The following is a 27,842-nucleotide window of genomic DNA, read 5'->3' on the forward strand; positions in this document are numbered from 1 at the left end:
TTTGACCAGGTTCCCTTGATTCCTCTGTAGTTTAGATTTGGAAGGTATTGAGAACAGGGTTAATGACACTGTGTAATACTAAAATTATTCCTGTTATCCTGAGAAGAGAAGGTTTCTGAACAATCAAGGAACATTCCTAGGCTTATCCATTAGAACATAGAGATACACAGACCGGTGGCATCAACTAGTGGAAGGAACTTTAACTCATGCTGGCAGACATCCTACTTAACTCTCTTCTTGTTTCCACTGTTAACATTCACTAGCATATTGCTGCTCAGATTTTCAGGTGAGAAAGTTATAGCTATTAATATTATTATTAATCTATTCTTTCATTACAATTATGTTTTTATATAACTCTTCCAAAGTACAGTATAGAGCTGTGATTTAGAAATAGAATGTGAGTCAGACTTCCTGGAACAGAACTTGGTCTACCATGTCACATCTCTGTGACCTTGAAGAAGTTAATCTCCCTCAGCTACAGATACTTCACCTCCACAATGAGAGCATTAAATATTCCTTACATTGTAGGACAGATGTGTGATTAAATGACATGATGCGTATAATTTTTCTAGTGTTGTTCCTGTGATATAGAGTGGGCATGTGATAAAAGCGAATTTCTGTTCTTAACATCACAATAAAGCTGTCTTACATGGTAATCATTTTTAGTATTTCTCTAAAACTCGGGCAGTCATCATTGTAAATACAACAGGCCTATTATTTAGTTATTTTTTTTTATCACCATGCAGCACTTCTAATTAATGAAGATCCTTATGGTTTCCTAGTTCAGAGACTTCCTGCCAAGTGGATTTTAGCTGCTGATGTTGGCGTTCAATAATGGCCTCTCCCTGGGAATTATAGGGTATTCCTGTAATGTGCTGAATTTTCCACTTTTTACAAAATTGCTAGAAATGACAGCTTGTGTAAGCAGGCCCATTATCAGTTTTAATAATTTTTGAAATTCCCATGATGGCAAAAGCAGCTAGGCAATGATTAATAATCTCTTTTGCCATTTCCCCTGTAGATGCAGTAGCCCATAGGACTTTTGAAAAGGTGTCTACAGAGACATGCAATGCCCCAAGGCATCCAAAGGTGTTACATCCATTTGCCAGATATGATCCCTTAGTAAACCTCTAGGGTTGACTCCTGTGTTAGGCCTTGAAGTAGATGTAACATGCAGGTGGGACATTCTCTGATAATCTCTTTTGCCTGCTGTTGAGAGATTGAGAATTGTCTAGTAGCATTTTGGCAGGCTTATATAAAGCTGATGAGACTCTGAGGCCTGTTTTTAATAAAGCAACCAATGATCAGCATGTGCATTTCCTTTAGTTAATGGGCTGGGTAATAAACTGTGAGCCCCTATGTGAGTAATATAAAAAGGATATTGTCTCTGTTGTACAATCTGCTGAACTTGTTTAAATAGTAAAAATAAACTTTGGTCATTGAGCCATTTTAAACAAGCAGTATCAATTCTATTTACTAAATCTGCAGCGTAAGAAGAGTCAGAGATAATATTAAGAGGCTTTTGAAAATTCTGTAATGCAGCCTTAATAGCTTCTAATTCAGTTCTTTGTACAGAAGTATGACTAGTTGGGATGACTCAGTCAAAATTCATTGTATGATAAGCAGCTTTGTCTTTAGACAATTCATCAGTAAAAACAGTTAATGCTCCAGGAATATGTTCCTGCCTAGTATTTTTTGGTATAATAATAAGGGTATAATATAGAAATTGTAATAATTTGTCTTTTAGTAGGTGACAACTAAGTTCCCCTGAATATACACTCAGTCCAATTTGCCAATTTAAATCAGTCTGAAATAACATTTCTAATTGCTTCCCAGTGAGGAGAAGGTAAATGCATTAGGGTTCTTCTCCTCTAAGCTGTCCGCAGAGCTTTCTAAGTTGAAATATCAATTGAGCCATAAGTTCTGTATATGTAACTGCAGTTTCTTAGAGGATTGATGTCCTAGGTGGACCCATTCAATAATAGCAAGAGAGTTTTTATTTTGGAAGATGGCTCCAGTGGGACTATTTGCAGTAGGATTAATCTGTCCCAATAAAGGCAATTCAGGCAGTACTCGTGCCACTTGGGCTAAGGAGATTGCCTGCTCAATTCTTTATAACTCCTTTTTAGCTTCATCTGTCAATACTCAGGGTGAGGAAAGATTAGTGTTACCTGTAAGTATATTAAATAAATTTGTCATCTCTCCTGTGGAGATTTTTAGATAAGGTCTTAACCAATTAATGTCCTCTGATAAATTTTGAAAGTCATTTAAGGTTTTAAGGCAATCTTTTCGTATTTCTACCTTTTGAGGCCTAATACATTGGTTTTCAATTATGGTTCCTAGATATTTGAAAGGCATTTTTTTCTGTACTTTTTCTGGAGCAATTTTAAAGCCCAATTTAAGAAATTCTTTTTCTAATTGAGAAAACATTGCTTAAGTCTGTTCTTCCCATGGACTTGCTAGGAGCAAGTTAACTATGTAATGGACAATATAACACTGGGAATATTTGTCCCTTAAAGGCTGAATAGCTTGAGCTACATATTTTTGACATAAAGTAGGGCTATTGGCCATTCATTGAGGCAAAACTTTCCATTGATATCTTTTCATAGGCTCTATATTATTAATAGATGGTACTGAAAAGGCAAATCTTTGTTTATCTTGCGGTGCCAAGGGAATGGTGAAGAAACAATCCTTAAGATCTACTACTATAAGAGACCAATCTAGAGGGATTTGTGAAGGTGCTAGGAGTCCAGGCTGTAAAGCTCCTGTGGTGTGCATAGTAGCATTAACAGCTCTAAGATCATGTAACAATTGTTATTTTCCTATTGCCTTCTTAGGGATTGTAAATATAGGAGTATTCCAAGCACTATTGGAAGGTTATATATGACCAGCCTCTACTTGTTCCTGTATTAATTCATGAATATGACTTAATTTCTCCTTGGTTAATGGCCACTGATCCACCAATATACGTCTATCATCTTTCCATTGTATAGGATCAGCATGGGGGTGAGGAGATTGAGCAGTGACCACTCCTAAAAAGGCTGACCTCCTAATCCTTGTCTTCCCGTGTTTCCTTTGGCTTGAATGGGTTCTTTAATCCCCTGATTATCTTTTCTTAAACCTTGACCAGCTTGATATCCCATCTGAGTTATTAACTGTTGTTTCTTGCCGGCAATAATACAAGCTTGTAAACCTTCTAAAACATCTCAGCCCCATAAGTTGACTGCAATTCCAGAGACTATCTAGGGCTGAAACCATCCTATTTGTCCTTCCTCATCTTGCCACTTTAACACTGCAGCACTGCGTTGCGTGTTATCAGGAATTCCAACTCCCATAACAGAGCCTATAGCTTCTACCGTGGACCAACTTGGAGGCCAGAATTCTTGACTGATAACACTAACATCTGCTCCAGTGTCTACTAAACCTTTAAACAGTTTTCCCTCTATTCTTAGATTGAACATAAGATGGGCCTTGCTAATTTTCTGTATCCAATATATATCTGAGCTTCCAAATCCTTGTGTTCCTTGCTTCCTATTTATAACTTCACCTTGCTGAATATAAGGTAAAAGAAGGAGCTGAGAAATTCTTTGTCCTGGAGTAATTAGCGTATTACGTTTGGATTCTAAAATTACCTTGATTTCTCCCTCATCGTCTGAATCTATGACTCCAGGAAAAAGTCAATCCTTTTAGAGTATTTTCACTTCTCCCTAAGACGAAGCCTGATGTTCCTAGTGGCACAGGTCCCCAAATTCCTGTAGGAACAACTTGTCTAGCTATATCAGGGATTGGGTTTATTGTTACTGTGCTATTGAAATCTAAGCCTGCACTTCCTGGAGTGAGTTGAAGGAAGGAATCTACTTTGGGCCTGGCAGGGTGGAAATTCCCCTTATTTAACAACAGGGCGGGGGACCCCCGCTCTGGCCATTTCCCTGCGGCTGGCCATTTCCTATGTCTTGATTTAATGGCTGGCCATTTCTATGAAATAGAAATCTACATTGGCTAGTCCAATGATTCCCCTTCTGACACCTGGGACATAGACCTGCCTTACCTAAATTGGGAGGCGGAATGCTCACGCCTTCTCCTAGAGTGCCACCTCCTGTCCTTTTTGGTCGCTTGCATTCCTTTTTAAAATGTCCTTGTCCGCAATTGTAGCAATTTTTATTTCTCATTGTTATTGTGGCAGCTAATAAGCTTGCTTGAAAAAAAATTTGAATCATTGAATCATTTCTGTAATGGTACTATTTTTTCTTAGAGGCGTTAGACATTTCTTACAATCAGCATTTGGCATTTTCATAAGCTAATTGCTGAGTCAAAATGTCTCCTGCTGTCTCATGTTGAATCTGCCATCTCACTGATAGAGTGAGGCGAGCTACAAAGTCAGAGAATGATTCAGTGGGCCCCTACATGCATTTACTGAAGGCTCCCTCAGGTTCCCCTTTTGCTGGTGAAGTCCACCAGGCTTTTCTTCCACAAAGTCTAATTTGCTCATATGCCTGTTGGACGTATTGGAGCTGATTCTGGACGTCACTAAATTGCCCCTGTCCTGCAAGCATTTCAAAGGTTATGGGAACATTCTGTCTGAGATTTGAAGAAGCTTGTTCTTGACATTTCTCTAAAAATTCTCCTTCCATAGCAAATAATCTCCTCCATCCAGAGTTGCACAGGCCAGAGAATACCAATCATGAGGAGCTAGGAATGCATCAGAAATGTTAGTTATGATTTCTCTAGTAAATGGAGCATTGGGGCTATTCTGTATCACACTATCACGCAAGACCTTTATCATTTTAAAGTCAAATCCTTCATGCTGTCTTATTATTTGATTTGGGAATTGTGGGTTAGCTACCTGTATAATAGGAAAAGCAAGTCTATCCTCCACTGTCATGTCCTTTAATCCTTCTTGGATAGCTCTTTGCATAGGTGATTCTATTAGAGGCGATTTAAATGTTTCAGGATCAGGACATGAAGGCCACTCCTCCAATTTATCTTTCTGCTCCTCTTTAGGAGCGGAGGGTGCAAAGGGAGGGGGATTTTCTCTCTGAAAGGCTCTAACAAATGCAATACCATTTTCCACCAGGAGAAACAATTTGGAGGCAAACTTTTCCCTTGCTGCTGAGCTTCTTCAAGTTCTGACCTAATCTTTCCCAACATACAACATCCAATGTACCCTCGTCAGAAAACCATGGATTATATTCTATAATAATCAGTAGAAATTGTAAAAGAGGACCTTCTGACATTGCAATTCCCTTATCCTTGAGCATGCAAGCCAAAAGTCTACAAGCAAGTCTCTCCCCTTTCAACAAATTCTGTCCCATTATGATCTGGCTGAAACAAAAGAAATTACCCGAGCACTTAAGGATCTGTGGGCTTCATATCTGACATGAGTTTTGCATGCAATTATTCTTCCACCACTGATCGGTGATTTGTTTTTCCCCTCTGGCACATACTTTTTCTCCAAGTCCCAGTTCAAGGGCGCCAAATGTGAAGCCACGGCTCACATGGCCTTGGTTCAAAGACTTGGAGAAAGGGCTGACACACAAGTTAATACACAAGACAAGAAATATAAATTTGGAAATTATGGGGGAAGCCAGTTGTGAGCTTGGTACAAGGGACCAAGTTCCACTGAGTCTCCTTTCCCATCTGTTTTTATTTACTAGAATACACAATTGCCTTTTAGGAATGCAAATAGACATATCAATGATAATGTTTAGTAAACAGTAAGATTATCAGGTTGGGGGTGTTTGCTTTAGGCCATTGAGTCAGCAGTAGGCAACAAAATGCAGATATTCAGCCCTGTGAATATCAAAGAGCCCCATTCATCCTTCTGACCAGGCTTCTCGCATTTATATTAATTACTGTTGATCTTGGTTCCCAGCAAAATTTAAAGCATTTTCCACCTGTGGGTCTCACCTCTCCATGGTCTCATTGTTCTATGTGACAGGCCTGGGGGTTTACCTCAGTTCTTCCCTACACAACTCAGTTGCCTCAGTCATGTACACCCTGGTCACCCCCATGCTGAACCCCTTCATCTACAGCCTGAGGAACAAGGATGTGAAGGGGGCCCTGAGAAGGCTCCTCAACCTACCAGCATCTTGTCTGTGATAGAGCTCTGGCCTCAGAACTAAGGGTATATTGTGGGCCCCAAAGTTAAATGTTGCAAATTTAAATATCTGGTTCTTTTTCACTCCTCAAAGACAGGCTTGATTTCTTCTATTTCCAAGGCATGTGTGATTTTGCTTTTGTTTGCTTTTGTATTAGTTTTTCTCAGAAATTCCTTTTTTATTTTTCTTCCTTATATACAGTAAACAGTATTCCATCTTTGGTCAGCATTTTTTCAACTATTCTTAAGATTTCTCATTTAAACTTAAAGCATTTATCATATCAAGTGCTTACTTAGTTTCCCAAAAAGTTGTCCTTATATGTTGCTGATATTCACCTTAATTGTGTTGTATCCTTTTTTTTCCAGATCAAATTATATGAAAATCACACAGTAATCAGAACAGCATGATAATGCTATCAGGACTCTTCTTGTTTCTTCACATGAGTGATTTAATTTCATCTTAAAAATATTTTTTGAGATATTTTCTCTCATTCACTTTATGTTTCAAAAAGTAAATTGAAGTTGGACAGGACTGAAGTTGGACTACCACCTGGAAAGCTGACTTTACTATCCTACCTTTCAGAGGAACTGTGATGTGATTTTCAAGTTCAGAGTAGGAATCTAGATTTGAAAGATTTTTTTTCAGATAACATAGAGAAATTTACTGCCTCAAAAACTGAGAAGTGTCATTTTTTTGTGATCCTTCCTTCCTTTCTTTTTTTTTATTTGACTTATATTTCACATTATTGCAATGTTGATATACACCTTCTCAGATCCAAAGCCATGTAATAGTGAGTACAGTAAAATAAGAGTTGTTTTCCTCAAGTGATTTAGTTATTTTCTGGCACTCTGTAGGGATGCCTCAGAAAGAATAGTTACACATTTGTGGAACATGTTTAGAACCTAATTCTTTTGGGGGGAAGAATGTTGACAAAATTGATTCTGCAAGGCAGCATGGAGGAGTGCATGCTGTTAACATTCCTCCCATGTTCTCTGACATCCTCTCACCATTTCCATTTCATAACTGCCAACATCCAGTACCAGCTGGAACCTACTTTGCCCAATATGTGGTAGCAGAACTGACAGGGAATTATGTCCTATCAGAGACAGCTCTTGATGGAGTGGTGTAGAGGATAGCATGTCTTTCATCCTTTATTTGGAATAATGCTGAGGTTTATGCTTTGTACCATTTACAGGAATTTCCCCACAAGATGAAATCTCTGTTTATTCACAATGGTAGTTGCTATAATGCAAGCTTCATTCAATATATTTTCTTTTGTGTATCAGTTCCCTTCTCTCCCATCTATGTTCCTGTCCCCTTCTAATAAAGTGTTTGAACATAAACCCTTGACTCAGCATCTGCTTTTGCATGAACAAAAATCAACACAGGGGCTAATAAGGTGATGTATTAAAATAATATCATGAAAGGAATTAGGGACTTTGGAGAAAAAATAGAAACTAATTGTTTGGGACATAGTAAGGACTGTACAATTACTCAAAAAACTTTATATAAAGGAAAGACTTATTTGATGTGACTTTAATTAATCTTATTTTCATTTTGTTTAATTCAATGTGTGTTTATTGTCTACTCTACAAACTGAGGAAGAAACCAGAGAGACACAAATGATTGCACTGTGGAGTGATGAGCATAAGAATGTTGGTATGTAGCAGATCCTGTTCAAAAAAAAGTTTTGAGCTCACATTGAGTAATTCCAGAAAAAACTCTTTAAAATTTATCTTTTAATACTTTTATTGAGATAATAGAGGCCCGGTGCACAAAATTTGTGCATGGGTAGGGTCCCTAGGCCTGGCCGGTGATCAGGGCCTATCAGGGCCGATCTGGGCCTTCCGGCTGCCAGCCAGGGCCTTCCTTCCAGCTGCTGGCTGGGGCCAACTGCCCACTGAGGCCTTCCTTCATTCCGCACCATCCCCTGGTGGTGAGCACATGTCATAGTGAGCGATCAAACTCCTGGTCTCCCAGTCGAACTCCCGAGGGGACACTTTGCATATTAGCCTTTTATATATATAGATAGTTTACACACACTTACTAAGATAATTTACTAAGTTCGATTACCTTAGTAAATTTCTAGTGTTATGTATTCGTTAACAAAATCCAGTTTTACAATATTTTTATTGCCTCAAAACTATCTTTTTGCCCACTTACAACTAATTACACTTCCACTTTAGCATAGGAAACCCCTGATCACTTTCTGTCTTTATACATTTGTGTTTTCTACATATTTCATATAAATTGAATCATAAAATATGTGGCCTTTTGTATCTGGCTTCTTCTATTTGGTGCATGTTTTATAGGGTTATTCAAGTAGAAGTATGTGTCAATATTTTATTACTTTTAATTTCAGAATAGGCTTCTATTGAATATTTATGCCACATTTTGCTTATCCATTTACAGCTGATGAACATTTAGGTATTTCCAGTTTGGAGATGTTAATAATGCTGCTGTGAACATTTGTGCACATTTCATTGTACTGATACACATTTTCATTTGTTTTGGGTAGATACCTTGGAGTGCAATGACTAGGTCATATGGTAAATTTATGTCTAATTTTTAAAGAAACTGCTAAGGTTTTTTTAAAAGTAATTACACCAGTTTTACATTCCCACGATGAATTCATGAAGGTTTCATATTTTCCACATCTTCACAATACTTAGTATTCATGAAAAACTGCTAATAGGAGAATATGCTTGAGTATTAAATAAAAAAATGAGAAGAAATTTAACTGAGGAATATGTTAGGTAACATTCAAGAGACATTCAAAAGTATGACAATAAGGAAGATATATGGAGCTATGGCTGAGTTACTAAAAATAGGTTAGATACATAGATAGATATCAGACCCTTGAGGTCATTATAACTTTTTCATTTGTTTATACAGCAAATGAAATTATTGCTTCTATTCTAGCCCTAAGGCCTTCTTCTCCATGCAAAGACTCTATTGACTAGAGATTGCTGTTTTAGGTTCATTCTGTCTGAACCTGAGGAAAACCAGGGTGTTCCCCTCACTCCATTTTTATCTGCATTTTCTTTTTCTTGAATCTTCTCGGTCATGGTAGATCAGTAGTTTCCATCCTGGAGTGGTTTTTCTTTTTAAAACAATATAGCACACATTTGAGTATCAGTTGTGACCTTAAGACCACCTACGTATCAGATGTTATGGAATGTCCTACTGACCCTCTTTTTGTTAGTGTACCTCATTCACTGTCTTCCATCACAAAAGACCAATAGAAATCATAGAAGAGGTTCTCCCAAAGCTTATACAAAAAAAGTTGACCAAAGTAAAAGCAAAATCATCAAATATAAATAAATTGAACCACATCCAAGTAAAAAGCTTCTGCACAGCAGTGGAAGCCATCAACCAAATGAATAGGCAAACTAACAGAACAGGAGAAAATATTTGCAAATCATATATCGTATGAGGGATTATTATCCAAAATATGTTAAAATCTCACACAACTCAATAGCAGAATCCAAACAATCTAATTTAAAAATGGGCAGAGGATCTAAATAGACATTTTTCTGAATAAGACATATAAATGGCCAAGAGGTACATGAAAATGTGATCTGTTCAAGATGGCAGCAGAGTAGGTGCAAGGTACACTCACCTCCTCCCAGGACCAAACTGGAATTACAACTAAAATATAAAACAATCAACCTGAATAACCAGTTGAAGACTAGCTGCGCAGAAGTCTTTTAACCAAGAATTTGAAGAACAAGCTATATCCAGACTGGTAAAAAAGTGTGGAGACATGAAAATGGCTGTCCTCACACTCATGGGCAGAGGCTGATATTCTAGAGGGATTACTCAGCTGGAAAGATTTCTGCTGAGGATCATGGGGATCTCAATCTCATGCCAGGTTCTGCAGCCCAGAGAACCAGAGCTTGGGAGAGGTTCACACATAGCAAGTGGCTATGAAAATCATCAGGGATTCTGTAGGCTAGGGAGAGATGAGAGTTTTACAGGTGCCCTCTAAAAAGGCCAATACACACAATCTCATTCATAGACATTCACCCTGGTCTGTGGAGGAGGGAGAGCAGATTGGAGTAGAGTCATATGAGGAGAGACTGGGGTTTGTGGCTCTGGAAGAGAATTAATGGGATAGCAGCTGGAACCCCTGTACTGAGTCACTCTCCTACACTTTAGACACCATCTGTCTAGAGTGGAGCATGCCCTTCCATGTGGCATTAGCATGAGGAAAAGCAATAGCCTACATCCTCTAGACTCACCCTGTGGAGGTCACACCCTGCTGAGATGTTATCTGCTGGGCTGGAGTAATAGGTCTAGCAGAAACCCAAGGTGTCAGTGACTAGTTGTGTGGTCTTGGGGGTGGGACCACAGCCCACACTTTCCCACGAACCTGACTGGCACCTTCACTGCATGGGACATCCACTAGCCCCACCCTACTAATACTCATAGTGTTAGTGACCCCAACCGTCTGAGCTTGAGCTTCTGACTAAATCTGACATAGATTGAGTTGTGTGACTCTAGGATGGGGGCTATTTTTTTCTCTGCAAGCCAAACCAGTGCAGAACCTTCCCTTTACATGGCAAAATTTTGGTCTGTGTAAGCCTGTGTGAACTTTGCTGGTCTTACCCTGATGACTCCATAAGATTCTATCCCACCAAGGTCTGTGGGCATATGTCAAGAGACAGCTAGACCTGGTATGCCCTGGGACTTTTGTTGAGTGGCCTCGGACTGAGCACTAGCACCGAGTTTGACCTGCATCAATCTGGTGCACACCACTTGTTCCTACGTGGTGACTGAGTACGTACTTCATGCAATTCAAGTATTGCCAAAAACTCTTTCAGTGACTGAGCATAACAGAAATCTGGCAGGTGGCGATAGGCAAGGGCAGATCTCAGGAGGGAGCCTTGAGCCTTCTACTGACCAGCCCCTGGACTTACTGCTGGTGAAATCTGGCCTTGATGTGCAACTTGGTCTTTATCATGCACACAAAGGCCCAGGAGGGGCAGCTACAAACTGTCGATCATTTTGTAGCTCCAAAAAAGTTGCTCAGAGACAGTCACAGACAGTATCTGACAATAACCTGCAACAGAGTCCCTCCCAAGAGATGTCAAACAGACACACCCATGGCCAGCTTCAGACAATATCCAACTGAGCAGGATCCAATTAGCTTCACAAGCTACATATCCAATGGGAGATCTCAGCAGGCACCAGACCCTGCTGAGGCAAAATCTGCTTTGTGTGGTCAGCATTTGCACAGCAATTCCTACACATGGTTGATCCTCATGGCCCGCCAGCCTGAGGGTCCTCCACATAGGCACAAGCCAATAGCAATCAAGACTCAATTACAACAGCAGAGCTCCCACAACCTAAACAAGGGAGTTTTCTGGAGCACCCACTTCAGGTAATCAAAAAGACTGTGACACTGGGTCCCACAGAACACCTACTACATAAGACTACACTGCCAATACTAGGAGACATAGAAGATCTACCTTTCATAGAAAAAACACACACAAAGATGCAGCCAAGATGGGAAGACAAAGAACATGCCCCAAATGAAAGAACAGAAGTTGCTGGGAAAAGTGCTGAATGAAATGGACGCAAGCAATATACCAGTTCTAGTTCAAAAAATGGTTATAAATATGCTTAAGGAACTTAGTGAGAACTTCAATAGCATGAAAAAGGACATAGAAACCATGAAAATGAAACAGTCAGAAGTGAGAAATGCATTATCTGAAAGAAGAATACACTAGCAGCTAATGCTCAACCACACCAGCTGGGCGCCAGATGGATTTTCTTTTTTTTATATCTTCAGAGCATTTCACCCAAAACCAACAGAATATACATTCTTTTCAAGTGCATATGTAACATTTTCTAGAATAGACTACGTTACACACAAAACAAGTCTCAATAAATTTAAGAAGATGAAATCACATCAAGCATCTTCTCTGTCTATATGGTATGAAACTAGAAACATATTAAAAAAAACAAATGGAGACGTGGAGGCTAAATCACATATTATCAAACAGAGAATGGATTAACAATGAGATCAGGGGAGAAAACGAAAGATACCTTGAAACAAGTGACAATGAGAACAAAGCAACCCAAAATCTGTGGGACCCAGCGAAAGCAGTCCTAAGAGGAAATTCATAGCAGGCCCACCTGAAGCAAAAATAAAAATCTCAAATAAATAATATAACTTTACACTTAAAGGTACCAGAAAAAGAACAACAAACAAAAAAGCCTAATATGAGTAGAAGAAAGAAAATAACCAAGATTACAGTAAAAATAAATGAAATGGGGTAAAAAAAAATACAAAAAAATCAATGAAACCAAGAACTAGTTCTTTGAAAAGATAAAGATTGACAATTTTTAACCAGACTCATCAAGAAAAAAAAGTGGACCCAAATAAAGAAAGTCAGAAATGAAAGACAAGAAGTAACAACTGACTCTATGGAAATACAAGAGATAATAAGACAATATTACAAACAACTGTATGGCAACAAATTAAACAATCTGGATGACATAGATAAATTCCTAGAAACATACCATCTTCCAAAACTAAATAAGGAAGAATATGGAAATCTAAATAGACAGATAAAAGTAATGAAATTGAAGCAGTAATGTGAAAAGCTCTCAACAAACAAAAATCCTGGAACTGATGGCTTCACAGGTGAATTTGACCAAACATTTAAAGAAGAACTAACACCTAACCTCAAACTATTCCAAAAACATCAAGAGGAGGGAAGACATTGAAGCTCATTTTATGATGCCAGCATTATCTGAATTTCAAAAGCATTTCACGACATTACAAAGAAAGAAAATCATAGCCAATATCTCTGGTGCACATAGATGCTAAAATTCCTCAACAAAATATTACCCAACTGAATCTAGCAATACATTGAAAAGTCCATGCGTAATGACTAAGTGGGATTTATTCAAAGGATGCAAGGTAGGTACAATAAAAACGATGTGATACATACATCACATAAATGAAATGGGGTATAAAATCACACGATCATATGAATAGATAAGGAATAAAACATTTGATAAAATCCAACACCCATCTATGATATAAACTCTCAGCAAAGTGGAATAAAGGGAACATATCTCAACACATATATGACGAAACCAGAGCCAACATTGTACTCAACAGGAAAAAACTAAGTGTTTCCCTTAAGATCAGGAAGAAGACAGGGATGTCCACTGTCACCAGTCTTATCAACATAGTACTGGAAGTCCTAGCCACAGCAATCAGACAAGTAGAAGAAATAAAAGACATCTTATTTGGAATGGAAAATGTAAAACTATCATTATTTGCTGATGAGATGATACTGTATATTGAGAAACCTAAGGATTTCACCAAAAAAAACTACTAGAACTGATAAATAATTGCAGTAAATTAGAAGGGCAAAAATAAATATCCAGAAATCAGTTGCATTTTTATATGTCAACAATGAAATATTAGAAAGGAAAACAAAGAAAACAATCTGATTTACAATTGCATAAAAAATCCATAGGATAAAAAATTTAACCAAGGAGATAAAAGACCTCTACTCAGAAAATTATGAGACACTTAAGAAAGAAATTGAAGAAGATACAAATAAATGGAAGCATACACTGTGTTTTTGGGTAAGAAGAATTAGTATCATTAAAATTTCCAAATTACCCAAAGCTATGAATAAATTCAACATCATTCCTATCAAGATACGAATGGCATAGTTCACAGAACTAGAACAAATATTTCCAAAATGTATATGGAAGCACAAAAGACTCCAAATAGATAGAGCAATCTTGATAAAGAAGAACAAAGTTAAAGGAATCATGCTACCTGATATCAAATTATATTGCAAGGCTATAATAATCAAAACAGCATGGTACTGGCATTAAAGCAGACATAAAGGTCAATAGAACAGAATAAAGAGCACAGAAGTATGCACTCTTTATGGTCAATTAACACTTGACAAAGAAAGCAAGAACATACAATAGAATAAAGATAATCTATTCAAAAATGGTGTTGAAAGATTGGACAGATATCTGCAAAAAAACAAAACCAGACCTCCTTCTTACACTGCACAGAAGAATAAACTCAAAATTGATTAAAGACTTTAATTACAGATTCAATACCATAAAAGTCCCAGAAGAAAACATAGGCTGTAAAATCTTGGACATTTTTTGAAACAATATTTTTTCTGATATATCTCCTCAGGCAAAGGAAATAAAATAAAAAAATAAAAAAACGAGACTACATAAAACTAAAAAGTTTTGCATAGCCAAGTATATCAACAAGGAAATGAAAAGACCCACTGACTGGGAGAACATATTCACCAATGATAGGTCTGATAAGGTTTACTATCCAAAATTTATAAACAACTTAAACTACTCAACAGAAAACAAACAAACAAAAACAATCCAAATAAAAAACAGGCAAAAGCCCTGAATAGACAATTCTCCATAGAGGACATAATATGGGCAGTAGACATGAAAAGATGCTCAATGTTACTAATCATCAGATAAATGCAAATCAAAACCACAATGAGTATATCACTTCGCACCTGTCAGAATGGCTATCATCAATAAATCAATGAACAATAAGTGTTGGCGAGGATGTGGAGAAAAGGGAATGCAGGTTGGTACAGGCACTGTGAGAAACAATATGGAGTTATCACACAAAATTTAAAATGGAACTTTCTGATGGCCCAATGATTCCACTTCTGGAAATGTATCTGAAGAGCCCTAAAACACTAATTTGAAAGAATACATGCAAACTTATGCTCATTGCCACATCTATATCATAAAAGGCCTGTGGTCATGATGCTGTAACAGCATCATGACCACAACCTGTCACCAGGAGGTGCATGGAGCACCTCCTGCAGGCCGGGACTCGTGGCTTGCATGGGGCTGGCAGGGCTCATGCAGGGCTGGTCTGGGGTCCTGCCAGGGCGAGGCACACTGGGCCTCTAGTCCTATATAATAAAAGCATAGTATGCAAATTGTCCCCTCAATCGGAAGGTCATTGAGGAGTTTGACCAGGGGGCAGGGCCTGCCAGGGGAAGGGAGGGAGGCCCCTGCAGCAGCAGGTGGCTGGGATAAGGGAGGGAGTACCAGTCGGCAGCTGGCAGCTGCTAGGGACCCTAACTATGCAGGTATTTCATGCACTGGGCCTCTAGTTATTTATAATAGCCAAGGCTTGGTAGCAGCCCAAGTGCTCATTAATATATGAGTGGATAAAAAAGCTGTAGTACACTTATACAATGGAATACTACTCTGTTATATTAAAAAAAAAAAGAAATCTTACCCCTTGGTTATTTTTTCTTTCTTTTTCTTAATAAAAATTTTTTGTAGCTAGAGAGTATTGTGCTAAGTGGAAAAAAAGTACCGTATATGTCAGAGAAAGATAAGTAATCATATAATTTCACTTTTATGTGGAATCTAATGAACAAAATAAACTAACAAACAAATTAGGAACATACTCATAGATACAGAGAACAGACTGACAGTTGTGAAAGGAGAATGGGATCAGTGGGTGGGTGAAAAAAGTGAGGGGATTAAGAAAAAAAACAACAACACACAACCTCATAGACACAGACAACAGAATAGTGGTTACCAGAGGGAAAGGGTTGTGGGGGGAAGTAGAAGAGGGTAGAGGGTTCCGGCATAAATGGTGATGGAAGGAGACTTGACTTGAGGTGGTGAGAACACAATTCAATATACAGATGATGATTTGCACACCTGAAACCTATGTAATGTTATTAAGAAATGTCACCCCAATAAATTCAATTTTTTAAAAAAGAAAAAAGACATAATGACTGCAGCCCTACATTTAGAACACAGACATCTGAAATTCCGTGTAGGATTTAAGAAAATTGTCAATTGGGTATATCAAAATAGGTGGTTGTCTAATGTAACAACACACATAATTTCTACAGAAAAAGTAGAACTGTGGCTGTCTTTCAAAATAAGAAAAGAAAACCACATCTCAACACATGAAATCTAAAAGTTTTTATAGAAAAAATGAGGGTGTTTTTATTTAGAAACATAAATCTTAAATGACAAACTAAAAATTAAATATTATCCTTAGTATAGAAAACATAATTATCCCTACATAGAATGATCAAGTCAATGAATGTATAGACATACAAATTACACATTGCATTCATCATTGAAAAAAAAATTGCTTGAATTTATAAAATCTCTGCAACTTGCAAGTTGGAAATGAGAAGTACAGGGGAGCTTTCTCCTGAGAAGAGGAAGGGCCCAAACATTAAAAAGTGCATTCCCTTTTTCTCTACTATTAACAACAGCAAGTCCTCAGAGATTGGGATAATGCCGAACCATTTGACTAATTATGAGCTCTGTGCATTGAGCTCCCAGGGCCATGCAGCAATAGCTAACCAGCTGTGCCTCCAGCCCTTCAGGTTCCCATCTCAGTCCCGGAGGCTTCACATCTGAGTCTTCTCCTCTCGCATCCACTGCACCAGGAGCCCATGACTAACTCTGCCACACTCCAGTCTTGATGGAACCTGAACCTTCATTGCTTGCCAGGCAGGACAGGGGCAGTGGATTCCCACTCCTTGGTCAGACTCCAGCAGGGACAGAACTGCCCAGTGAGTACTGTGGAGGCGATGGATGGAGAAGGGACTGTCAGGAGCTTTTTTTTTTTTTTTCATCATTAGGACAAACAGGAGAGTTGGGATAAACAGCTGAGAGGGCACCCATATAGAAAGGTTCAGATATTTGTGACCTGATAGGTAGATCTGAATACCTGGAGGGAAGCAACTGAGTCGCATTCATTTCTGATCCCCCAGGGCCTATACTCTGCAAAGCAGAGAATAACAATCTCTGCTAAATATTGAATAGACTCTTCCTTGGATCTCAGAAACTGTGCGTGGGTGATAAGGGTTCCACAGCCCAGTGCTGTCTTTTCAGTAATTTCCCTCCTTCCAGCAATGCCTCCTGGGGCTGGCAGAGGATAAAACAGTGTTTGTGTGCATCTGTGCCAGGGATTTTCTAAGAAACCTATCATTTTCCATTTAATAGAAGCAACAGCATTTAAATACAAATAAAAATGATGGAGATTTTCATAAAAATAAAAAATAAAAGAGACGAAAAGAGAAAGGGAAGTAAATCTTATTGTGTGGACTGAGACACATTTCAGGATGTCCACTCATTCCATGAGTGAGTTACCTGGGACATGATAGGCTTCTACCTCTCTTTGCCATACCTATAATAATAAAAGCATAATATGCAAATTGATGGAACAACCGAACAGCAGAATGACTGTCTGGACGACCACACTATGACGTGCACTGGTGCCAGACCAGCCAAGGCAGGTGCAATGTGATTGGTCGGGGGGGCCCGCCATTGCCCCACAATGGCCCCTCAAAGGGAGACCCAGGCCACCGGCCAGCAATCAGGGGCCAGGCCACCCTCTGCAGGGTGATCGATGGGGATGTGGCTCGGTGATAGATTGCCCAACAGAGGGAGGCCCAGGCCATTGGCTGGGGGGGTCGATCAATCGGGGAGGGGGCTCTGTTGGGCAATCACCTGGGTGTGTGGCAGCGGACTCTGGCAGTGCCAGGCCAAGGTGGGTGCGGGAGGGGGGTGGGGCTGCAAGGCAGCCAGGGCTGTGAGGGCCCCAGCAGCTGGGGCTGTGAAGTCTTACCCTTGCACAAATTTCGTGCATCAGGCCTCTAGTAATAGAATAAAATGTCATTTTTCAGCCTTTCCTGGGATTGTTTTTCATCAACAAACCCTCTATTCCAATCTGATTTAAAAACTGTCACTGAACGTTTATTAAGGGCAAACTGTTTGGTGCCACACATTTGCCAGAGATGGGTGTTATTCTCCTATTTCTATGTAAGAGATACCAGCAGAGAGGTGGAAGGATTTACATACACTTTCCATCTAGTGGGTGACAGCTGTGGGACTCCTGATTCCCAGCCCAGGGCTCTGTCTCCTCCACTGCAACACAATGATTGTTTCTTTCCAAACAAGGGCACCACCACCAATTTCTTCTCTTGGGATTTGGCAAGTTCATCTTTGGTTTGCAGGGACCTATATTGCATGAATATTGCAGATTGTAGGGTTTCATATGGATAGTAATGCATTTTTCAGCACTTTTTATAAACCTGAGATATGAAAATGCCATTCCCTATACAAGATGGGTGTCTTCATGGCTCTATCATGAAAAGACTATTGCTAGTCAGACTTCTGGGAACTTCCTAATTTTATAACTTGGCAATCAGAGCATGTAGTTGATTTTGTGTAATTATTATATTGGGTAAACAAGTGTAGATAATTAATAAAAACATTGAAAGGAAAATGCATCCATCAAATGACAGAGTTTGCCTTTGGACAACTGAGTGCAGAGGAAGATCATGCAGGGATAGCAAAATACCCTCAAGTTTTATCAATAATAAATGAGTTCTATAGCATGTATTATTAAATATTCATATTTTAATATGGGTAATGGGTAATATGGTATTGATAGCAATTGATAGCATTAATACACCATGTATTAATAGCCTGGCAATGGTCCTCTGCATTGGCTATATGCTAGTAGACCCAAAGGACTTATGTGTAGAAATTCTGATTTAATTGGTTCTCAGTTATGGCCAGCCCATCATTAAATTTTAAAGGATGCATTTTAGAAGGTAATTATAATAATCAACTAGTATTGATAACCAATGTTTAAGTATGTTTATATTTATAATTTAACTAGAGGCCTGGTGCACGAAATTCGTGCACGGGAGCAGGGGGTCCCTCAGCCTGGCCTACACCCTCTCCAACCCAGGACCCCTCGGGGCTGCTGGCATCTAACCGCTCATTTGCCTGCCAGCCTGATCCCTCTAACTGCTCTCCCCTGCTGGCCTGATCCCCCTAACTGCTCTCCCCTGATGGTCTGATCCCCCCTAACTGCTCTCCCCTGCCATCCTGATCCTCCTAACTGCTCTCTCCTGCCTGCCTGATCACCTCTAACCGCCCTGCCAGGGTACCAGGCCTCCTTGAAAGCTTGTGTCTCTGCTCCTCCGACCCGGGCGCCGAGGCGGGGCATGGGGCTGCTGGGTGCTGGCCCCCTTGAGGGTTGCCATCATGGCTTTGTCTGGAAGGACGTCCGGAAGGTCGTCTGGAAGATGTTCAGTCTAATTAGCACATTACCTTTTTACTAGTATAGATGCCACCTTGCCTAAAAATGCAGGTTGTTAGCAGGTTGTCCTATCATGGAAGGGGAGCCTGCAGTAGCATCCTGGGTTCTGACCAGGGCTTATGCACTCACGCTTTATCTCAGCAGATGAGATTCCTAGAAGAAGACTCTTGGATGTACCTTGAACATTTCTATCAATTTTGCCAAATCATCCTCCAAAAATGTTGAACCACTTTAAACTCCCACCAGTAACCATGCATGTGCCCTGTCCTACTTTGATGCCAGTATCATTGATTTCCCCCTAGAAGCTTCCCTCCCCTCAGCTGGGACTGCTTGGCACTTGAGCCAAACTCACTGTTCAGCCCGGGACTTGATTTTCCAAGATAGAATTATGGAGGAAGAAAAATAGTTTTCCTCTACCCTTCTGAGTTCTTAGCGGAGGCCCTTGTAATGAAAGACAGATTACCAAGAGAAAAACTAAAGTTCATTAACATGTGTGCACCTCGTGTATATGTGGGAAATCCCAGGGAAAAATGAATAACTCCCCAATAGAATCCAGATTTAAATACCTTCTTCCTCGAGAAAGGGGACGGGATATGTAGGCCTCTTAGAGGAGAGTACATGATTTTTAGGAAAGATGAATGGGGGTGGGGGAGAAAGTTTGGGTGTGATGTCAACTTCTAGTCTCCTGTCCTGTGACGGGAGTCAGTCTTCACTGGCTGATGGCACTTTTCCCATCAAGGGAAGCTTTTGGGGGGGTCTGATTTTAGGCAGAGCAGGAGACTTCAGTGAGAACCTCTCCTTGCATTTGCTGTTTTCAAGCATCTGCAGGTCAAGATCATTAATATAACAACATGGCATATGTTGGGGTGGCCTGTTCTCTGACCTTCAGAATAAACCCAACAAAAGCTTGTTTTCTCTCTTAGATGATTTGCCACAGTACTGTTATTCCCTGGAGACAGTATTCTGACCAGACCTTCCTGGGAGTGGTCATAACATACCCTGTGCTTATAGAAAGGTGTGGGCCATATCACTAAATAAATCAGGGTCAGTTTTCTCATTTTGTGGAAAGGGAGATAAAGTTATGATAGTTTATCTCCCTTTCCACAGGTTTCCTGCCGGTTTGTGTCTCTGCTGCATCCCCAGTGGCCCCAGCACCTTTGCAGCCTTGGGGTTAGGGGTTTCTGGGTGCCAGGCCCCCCTATGGGCTGTGTCTCCGCTCCTTCAGCCCCAGCGGCCCCAGAGCCGCCACGGCTGTGGGGCTTGGAGCTTCTAGGTACCAGGCCTCCTTGAAGGCTTGTGTCTCTGCTCCTCCAACCCGGGCGCCGAGGCGGGGCATGGGGCTGCTGGGTGCTGGCCCCCCTGTGGGCTGTGTCTCTGATCCTCCAACCCCAGTACTGAGGCGGGCCTTGGGGCTGCTGGCTGCCAGCCCCCTGTGGGCTGTGTCTCTTCTCCTCCATCCCGGCGGCAGCTCTGACCAAGCAGGCCCAGAGGCCCTCCACCAGCAGGTTGGGGCAGAACACCTGTGTCGTCACCATGGCGATGACGCAAGAGTCCTGGCCCAGAAGCTGCCATCTTTGTCATGGAGTTATGGCTAATTTGCATATTACTCTTTTATTTGAAAGGATTTTACTTCTTACAGCAATCCTATAAGGTCAGTTTAATTAACCCTTTGTGGTCCAATTTATTTTTGGAATTCAAACAGTCTGGTCCAAATTAATTGACGGGATTGGATGTTGAACTGGTTTGCGGTCGAAATTGGACCTGCTCCTAATGTCTGGTCTGTCGAGTCAGCCTCCACGTTGGACCAAAAAGGGTTAATATAACCATTTTACAGCTGAACAAACTATCTAGGTGTTTGTAATAATAGTCTTTGTTCTTTTCTCACTTTTGATTTTCCCCAAATTACATCATTTTTATGCAAAAAAATAGTTTATTATGCTATGGTTTATGTAAAGTTAGGTAGTATTACAAAATATAAATGATCAGATATATCCATAGGAATCTAGCATGTCACACAAAGGAATAACTATTTTGACAAAGTAATTCCTCAGTAATTGCCTCATGTTTTGACCTGTCAAGAGAAATGACCTGAGTTGCCATCAGGAGACTGATTTAGGAGAAATGCAATCCCTCTGTAAGGAAGAACTGACCTGGAAAGCTCTTTAACTGGCATAAGAAGGACAACTTAAGGTTTGAGGTCTTGTTTGGTCCCCAATTTCTCAACTGTTCATTGGAAGGTTGGTTTTGATGAGAAATCAATTCTTCAGAAATGTTTGTGATTAGAGACAAATTTAAGAAGTGTTACCCATTCACTACAAACCAAAACAGTAAAGTACAAATTCAAACTCAGATGTTTCTCTGAGATTGTCTATCACTTATTGGAAATAACCTTTCAAAAATAAAAGTAAGTACAGAGTATTCATTAAGTTAATTATTACTTAATCATCTTCAGGATCAGTGGTGCTTTATGATTTTGTGCACTTAACAAAAACATACTTTTCAAAATATGAAGTCTACCAAGGCCAACTATTTATAATTTGAATTATATTTGAGAGGCTTTGACCAGACAACCCACATATTTGAGTGAGCACTTATCTCCATGGAATATTGATGTCTTAAAACCAAATAAAGATGTAAACTCTTAAAGATAATTGCCATGTAAAATTCTATCTATACTAATAAAAGAGTAATATGCTAATTAGACAGGGAGACCTTCCAGGAGACCTTCTGGACAAAGCCATGGTGGTGGGGCCGAGGCAGAGGTGGTTAGGGGTGATCAGGCCAGGAGGGGAGGGCAGTTGGGGGTGATCAGGCCGGCGGTGGGGGGGGGCAGTTGGGGCAAGCAAGCTGGCAGGGGAGGGCAGTTGGGGGTGAGTAGGCTGGCAGGGGGGGGGAGGGGAATTGGGGGCAAGCAGGCCAGCAACGGGGGACAGTTGGGGGCGAGATGGCTGGCTGGGGGGGCAGTTGGGGGTGAGCAGGTCAGCAGGCAGAGTGGTTAAGGGCAATCAGGCAGGCAGGCAGGTGAGCAGTTAGGAGCCAGCGGTCCCAGATTGGGCCACAGGTATCTGGCCTAAACTGGCAGTGGGACATCCCCTGAGTGGTCCCAGATTGGACAAGGTGCAGGCCAGGCTAAGGGACACCCCCCCCCCCCAGTGCACAAATTTCATGCACCGGGCCACTAGTCTGATTCCAAACATTTTATTTTAAGTTAGAATACAGTTAATGTGCTTTTAATTCTTCTTGATTACATTCCAAGTTAAAGAATTTCTTATACTGCATTTGGGTGAGATAAAGTACTTTCAGTTGCTTCTTAGTGTCTTTCAATTGGAATGATTTGTTTCTTAGAAAAGAATATTTCTCATCCCATATTTTCCTTCAAAAGTAGAAGGGTGATAGTTTATTCTGTTCATGGATTTGTAATTTCAAAATGTCATTTCTTCTAATATTTTTTGACCCAGTGACTCTAAAGTGGGTGTATATAGAAACAGGTGAATAGGTCAGACATCAATAAGGAAAGAGTTCTAAAAAGAATTAATGACTGAGACATGTTGCTGAAGGTAATGGGGCAATTGTATATGATCCTTAAGTGTAAATAATTAATGTGTGAATTGCTTGAATCCAATATATGGATGCCTGTGGACTTGTTTCATTTATATAACTCTCTCTCTCTCTCTCTCTCTCTCTCTCTCTCTCTCTCTCTCTCTCCTTTCCAAATATGTGTCCTATCTGCATAGAACCACAGAATCAAACAGGTGATTCAGAATTCTTCCTCCTGGGCCTCTCAGATGATCCAGAACTGCAGCCTCTTCTGTTTGGGCTGTTCCTGTCCATGTACTTGGTGATCATGCTTGGGAACCTACTCATGATCCTGGTTGTCATCTCTGACTCTCACCTCCACACACCTATGTACTTCTTCCTTTCCAATTTGTCCTTGGCTGACATCAGTTTCAGCACCACAACAGTTCCCAAGATGCTGCTGAACCTCCAGACACACAGCAAATCCATCACCTATGCAGGCTGCCTAACTCAGGTTACCCTTTTTCCTCTTTTTACATGTATGGACAGTCTACTCCTGGCTGTAATGGCCTATGACCGCTTGGTGGCCATTTGTCAGCCTCTACACTACCTGGTCATCATGAGCCCCCGCCTCTGTGGATTGTTGGTCCTGTTGTCATATTTCTTCAGCCTTTTGGTCTCCCAGCTGCACTACTTGATGGTGTCACAACTTAGCTTCTGTGCAGATGTGGAAATCCCTCATTTCTTATGTGAACCTTCTCAACTCTTCAAACTTGCCTGTTCTGACACCTTCACCAATGACATATTGATCTACTTTATTGGAGCCATCTTTGGTGGTGTCCCACTCTCAGGGATCCTTTTCTCTTACTATAAAATTGTGTCCTCCATTCTGAGAATCCCATCATCGGGTTCAAAATATAAAGCCTTCTCCACCTGCAGCTCTCACTTGTCAGTTGTTTGCTTATTTTATGGAACAGGCCTTGGTGTGTACCTCAGTTCAGCTGTGTCATCTTCCCCAAGGAAGGATGCAGTGGCCTCAGTGATGTACACTGTGGTCACCCCCATGCTGAACCCCTTCATCTACAGCCTGAGGAACAGAGACATCAAGAGGGCCTTATGGAGGATGGTCCAAAGAATAGGCTGATCTCAATACTTGTGCTATCATTTTTGGTTCATTGGACTGGGACAAGCAGCAAAATCAAACATGTGCAACTAGAAATTCTGAATCAGCAGTCACACAGTGAAGATGTGCCTATATGAGTCTTTGATTTCTGTTTACAGACTTTTCCCTCTTAGCACAGCTGTAATGAAATTGGGAGATTACTTTGGACTCCTACTTAAGTCATAGCCCCTCCAAGATTATGCATAGTACATAGGTATACCCTTCTCACTTTCCTTATGCATTACCCAGGACTCTCAGTCATGTGGAGTCTTGTTTCTATCATTATAAATAGAGAGCAAGTAGACAGATATGGGGGGGGGCATATTGGCAGTGTGTGTGTGGGTTGAGCAATAAAGAGGGAGAACTCATTGATATGGACAACAGTGTGGAAATTATGGGGTGGAGGGGTGTGGATGGAGATGATAGAGTGCATATGGGGGATGAATGCTGATGGGAAAAATAAAAGAAATGAAAAAGGGAAAATAATAGCTCTCTCATTCTTGTTATTTATTCTTTCTGTACTTTCCTCATGATTCTTCTCTCTTCCATATTTTTGCTCCGTCATGATCTTGGTCAGATCCTTGAGAAAAATGTGTTATCTATTTAATTTCTTGTCCAGACCAGGGTATTTTGAAATTGACATGGGACAGCATCAGTACTGAGTTTGAATAAATAGTTATCAACTGGGACTTTCCTAGCAAAACTGAAATATATGATTCCCAATATTCCTGATAATTCTTTTTCCCCCATTCCCTTTAACATCTTCGCCATCAATTACATAGCCAGGCATGAAAGGGCAAATACTGTATAATTCCACTTATATGAGGACCTAAAGTAGTCAGATTCATAGAGACATAAAGTAGAATAGTAGTTGCCAGGTGGCAGCAATAACTGTGAGAAGCAAGGTAGATAGATGATTGAACAACAAATCCACAATGGCAACTGGGGTCCAAGAACTACAGGGATCTGTGGTGGTGGCAACATATCATAAAGGAGCAGACAGCAAATGTATTGCTTAACTTGAGAGAACCAAAAATATCAAGGGCAAGTTAGAAAAAGTCACATGTCAGCTACCACAATTGAAAACCATTTATTCATCTTCCAATTTCCAAACCCAAGTCTGTTCTCAGACTCAAATCCTGGAGATCAATGGGGATTCTGTTCCTGCTTTTTGGAAGCCAATTATATGGTTCTTTGAAAGGGTAATATCCCTCAAGAGCACCACTTGGTGATAAGATGAATTAGTGGATGATTCCAAGGAGTGGGCAGTGATTCATCTTTACAGAGATGAATATTTACACATTTACATTTGCTTTTTCTGTCTGCATTCCTTAACAAATACCACCACCCAAAGACTAAAACATCCAATTTCTTTATGGTGAAGAAGATATGCAAATAAACATGACATATCAGGAGATCCAGATGTCCTAACATACCCTGTATCCCCCAAAGCCTCTCAGCATCATATACATAGAATGGTAATTCTGTGGCTCAATTATTTCCCTTCTAAATTATAATACAGTGCTCTGTCCTGAAATCATATTTAGAGATATGTCCTTTTTCAGCCAGATTTTGTCATTGTTTGGACTCTTCTATTTGAGTCTTGGTGAATTCACCTACAAAATTAGACTAGACAGAATAACTTACTAGCACCTGATCAAATATAATATTCTGGGTCCTATAGTTTTCCCATCTTCACTGATACATTTTTATATCTTATTTTGAAAATAAACTAAGCAAACATATGGAGAAAAGTTCAACCTCACTAATAACCAAATAAATAATGAATCCATTAGAATATTTTCTGTTGGACATATAACATTATATGATAAACTCTGAGACATGATTTAAGTCCTATGAGGGCAAAGTTTTAATCTTTTTTTCTTCTTCACTGCTATATACCCAACACCTACAACAGCATGGCACACCAAAAGTGCTCAATAATTATTGTTGAATGAGTGACTCTAGTAAGATTTAACAATGGTTCTCAATAAAATGCACTATGTTGTAATTCTTATTCAGCTGATTCTTGAAGTGGCTGGTCTCAACCTGCAGGCTGGAAATCCAAGCTGAGGTGCAATATTGGATAAGTAAAAGGAGAGTATGAGAAGAGTAGAACTGAGCATAACAGAGGAGTCACCATAAGAGGTTAAGACAGAGCTTAAAAGGCAATTGTAACCAAAGTCACTTACAGAGAATTGGATGAGCAGCAAAATCCAATGTGATTAAGAGGTGGGATTTCCTTAGCCAACTGTTGCTACCACTGTCAGCCTAAAATCCCCAGACGAATGTTCCCATTTATTGAACATAGAATGTTCTCCAAAGAACTTTTTGCAGGGCCCTCTTCATGTCCCTGTTCCGCAGGCTATAGATGAAGGGGTTCAGCATTGGGGTGACCACAGTGTACATCACTGAGGCAATCATGCCCCTCCAGGAAGATGCATTAGAACTGAGATACACACCAAGGCCTGTCCCATAGAATAAAGAAGCCACGGACAGGTGGGACCCACAGGTAGAAAATGCTTTATATTTCCCATCTGCTGATGGGATTCTCAGGATTGAGGAGACAATTTGAATATAGGAGAAAAGGATGCCTGAGAAGGGAATAATGCCCAGAAGGCCAGCCACCATATACAGCACGATGTGATTGATGAGTGTGTCTGAGCAGGCAAGCGTGAGGGCCTGAGCAAGTTCACAGTAAAAGTGTGAAATCACCAAGTTGGTACAGAAAGACAGCCGCAACATCAGCAGACTCTGGATCAGGGAGTATGTGAAGCTGATGAACCAGGACACAAGAGCCAGCTGGCCACAGAGATGGGGGTTCATGATGACTGGGTAGTGTAAGGGGTGACAGATGGCCACAAACCGGTCATAAGCCATCACAGTGAGGAGAAAAGTGTCCATACCTCCAAAAACCATGAAAAAATACATCTGGGTGATGCAGCCTGCGTAGGTGATGGCTTTGCTGTGTGCCTGGATGTTCACCAGCATCTTTGGGACGGTGGTGGAGGTGAAACAGATGTCAACAAAGGACAGGTTGGAGAGGAAGAAGTACATGGGGGTGTGGAGGTGGGGGTCAGAGCTGACGGCCAGGATGATGAGCAGGTTCCCGAGCATGATGACCACAAACATAGACAGGAACAGCCCAAACAGGATGGGTTGATGCTCTGAGTCTTGGGAAAATCCCAGAAGTAAAAAATCTGAAACACTTGTTTGATTTCCTGGTTCCATGTTGCTGACACATCAGCTAGATGTTTGAGGAAAGAAAATAACATGAAATAGACACTGGGCAGACTCTAGATTACTTCTACTTTAAAAATTTTTTGAAGTCAATCACTGGGCATAAAAGCCTTAACTACAAAATTTAGGAATTCATTATTCTTTTTTTTTAATATATTTTATTGATTTTTTACAGAGAGGAAGGGAGAGAGATAGAGAGTTAGAAACATCGATGAGAGAGAAACATCGATCAGCTGCCTCCTGCACATCTCCTACTGGGGATATGCCCGCAACCCAGGTACATGCCCTTGACCGGAATTGAACCTGGGACCTTTCAGTCCACAGGCCGACGCTCTATCCACTGAGCCAAACCAGTTTCGGCAGGAATTCATTATTCTGCTATTGGTTATATGCACTATTTTGTAATGTTGATCAACCCTTGCCCATTATCCTCTGGAACACTCATACATCTTCTTCATCTCTGGCTTAGCATTATCTCTAAACAGCTAAGAGCAACTTTGGGCCTCAGAGAAGAAATGGTTGTACTCAAACACAAATGTGGAGCATGAGGTCTGGTGAAGCTCAGTGACTTGATCTGGGTTGTTTTCCTTCTCTGGGACTCAGAAAAGGGTCCATGTCTCAGAGGCAGGAAAATTTGACAGTATCTCAAATATCTGGACAGAGTATTGGAGGATGAGGAGAATTTAGGTTTACT

The 27,842-nt window shown here is 40.4% G+C and overlaps 2 protein-coding genes across 2 annotated transcripts; one reads left to right on the forward strand and one right to left on the reverse strand.

Moving 5' to 3' along the window:
- Positions 1 to 22,945: 22,945 nt before the first annotated feature.
- LOC308520174 (olfactory receptor 7E178-like) lies at positions 22,946 to 23,890 on the forward strand (the record flags this gene model as incomplete). Its single annotated transcript, XM_081092711.1, has 1 exon — positions 22,946 to 23,890. The coding sequence occupies one exon, from the start codon at positions 22,946 to 22,948 to the stop codon at positions 23,888 to 23,890; it is 945 nt and encodes a 314-aa protein (XP_080948837.1).
- A 2,316-nt stretch (positions 23,891 to 26,206) lies between these two features.
- On the reverse strand, positions 26,207 to 27,139 carry LOC308519559 (olfactory receptor 7D4-like; the record flags this gene model as incomplete). The annotated part of the gene is made up of 1 exon (XM_081091580.1): positions 26,207 to 27,139. The coding sequence occupies one exon, from the start codon at positions 27,137 to 27,139 to the stop codon at positions 26,207 to 26,209; it is 933 nt and encodes a 310-aa protein (XP_080947706.1).
- Positions 27,140 to 27,842: the final 703 nt, after the last annotated feature.

The sequence above is a fragment of the Myotis nattereri genome (genome assembly GCF_964212035.1).
Source record: "Myotis nattereri genome assembly, chromosome: 5".
NCBI lineage: Eukaryota > Metazoa > Chordata > Mammalia > Chiroptera > Vespertilionidae > Myotis > Myotis nattereri.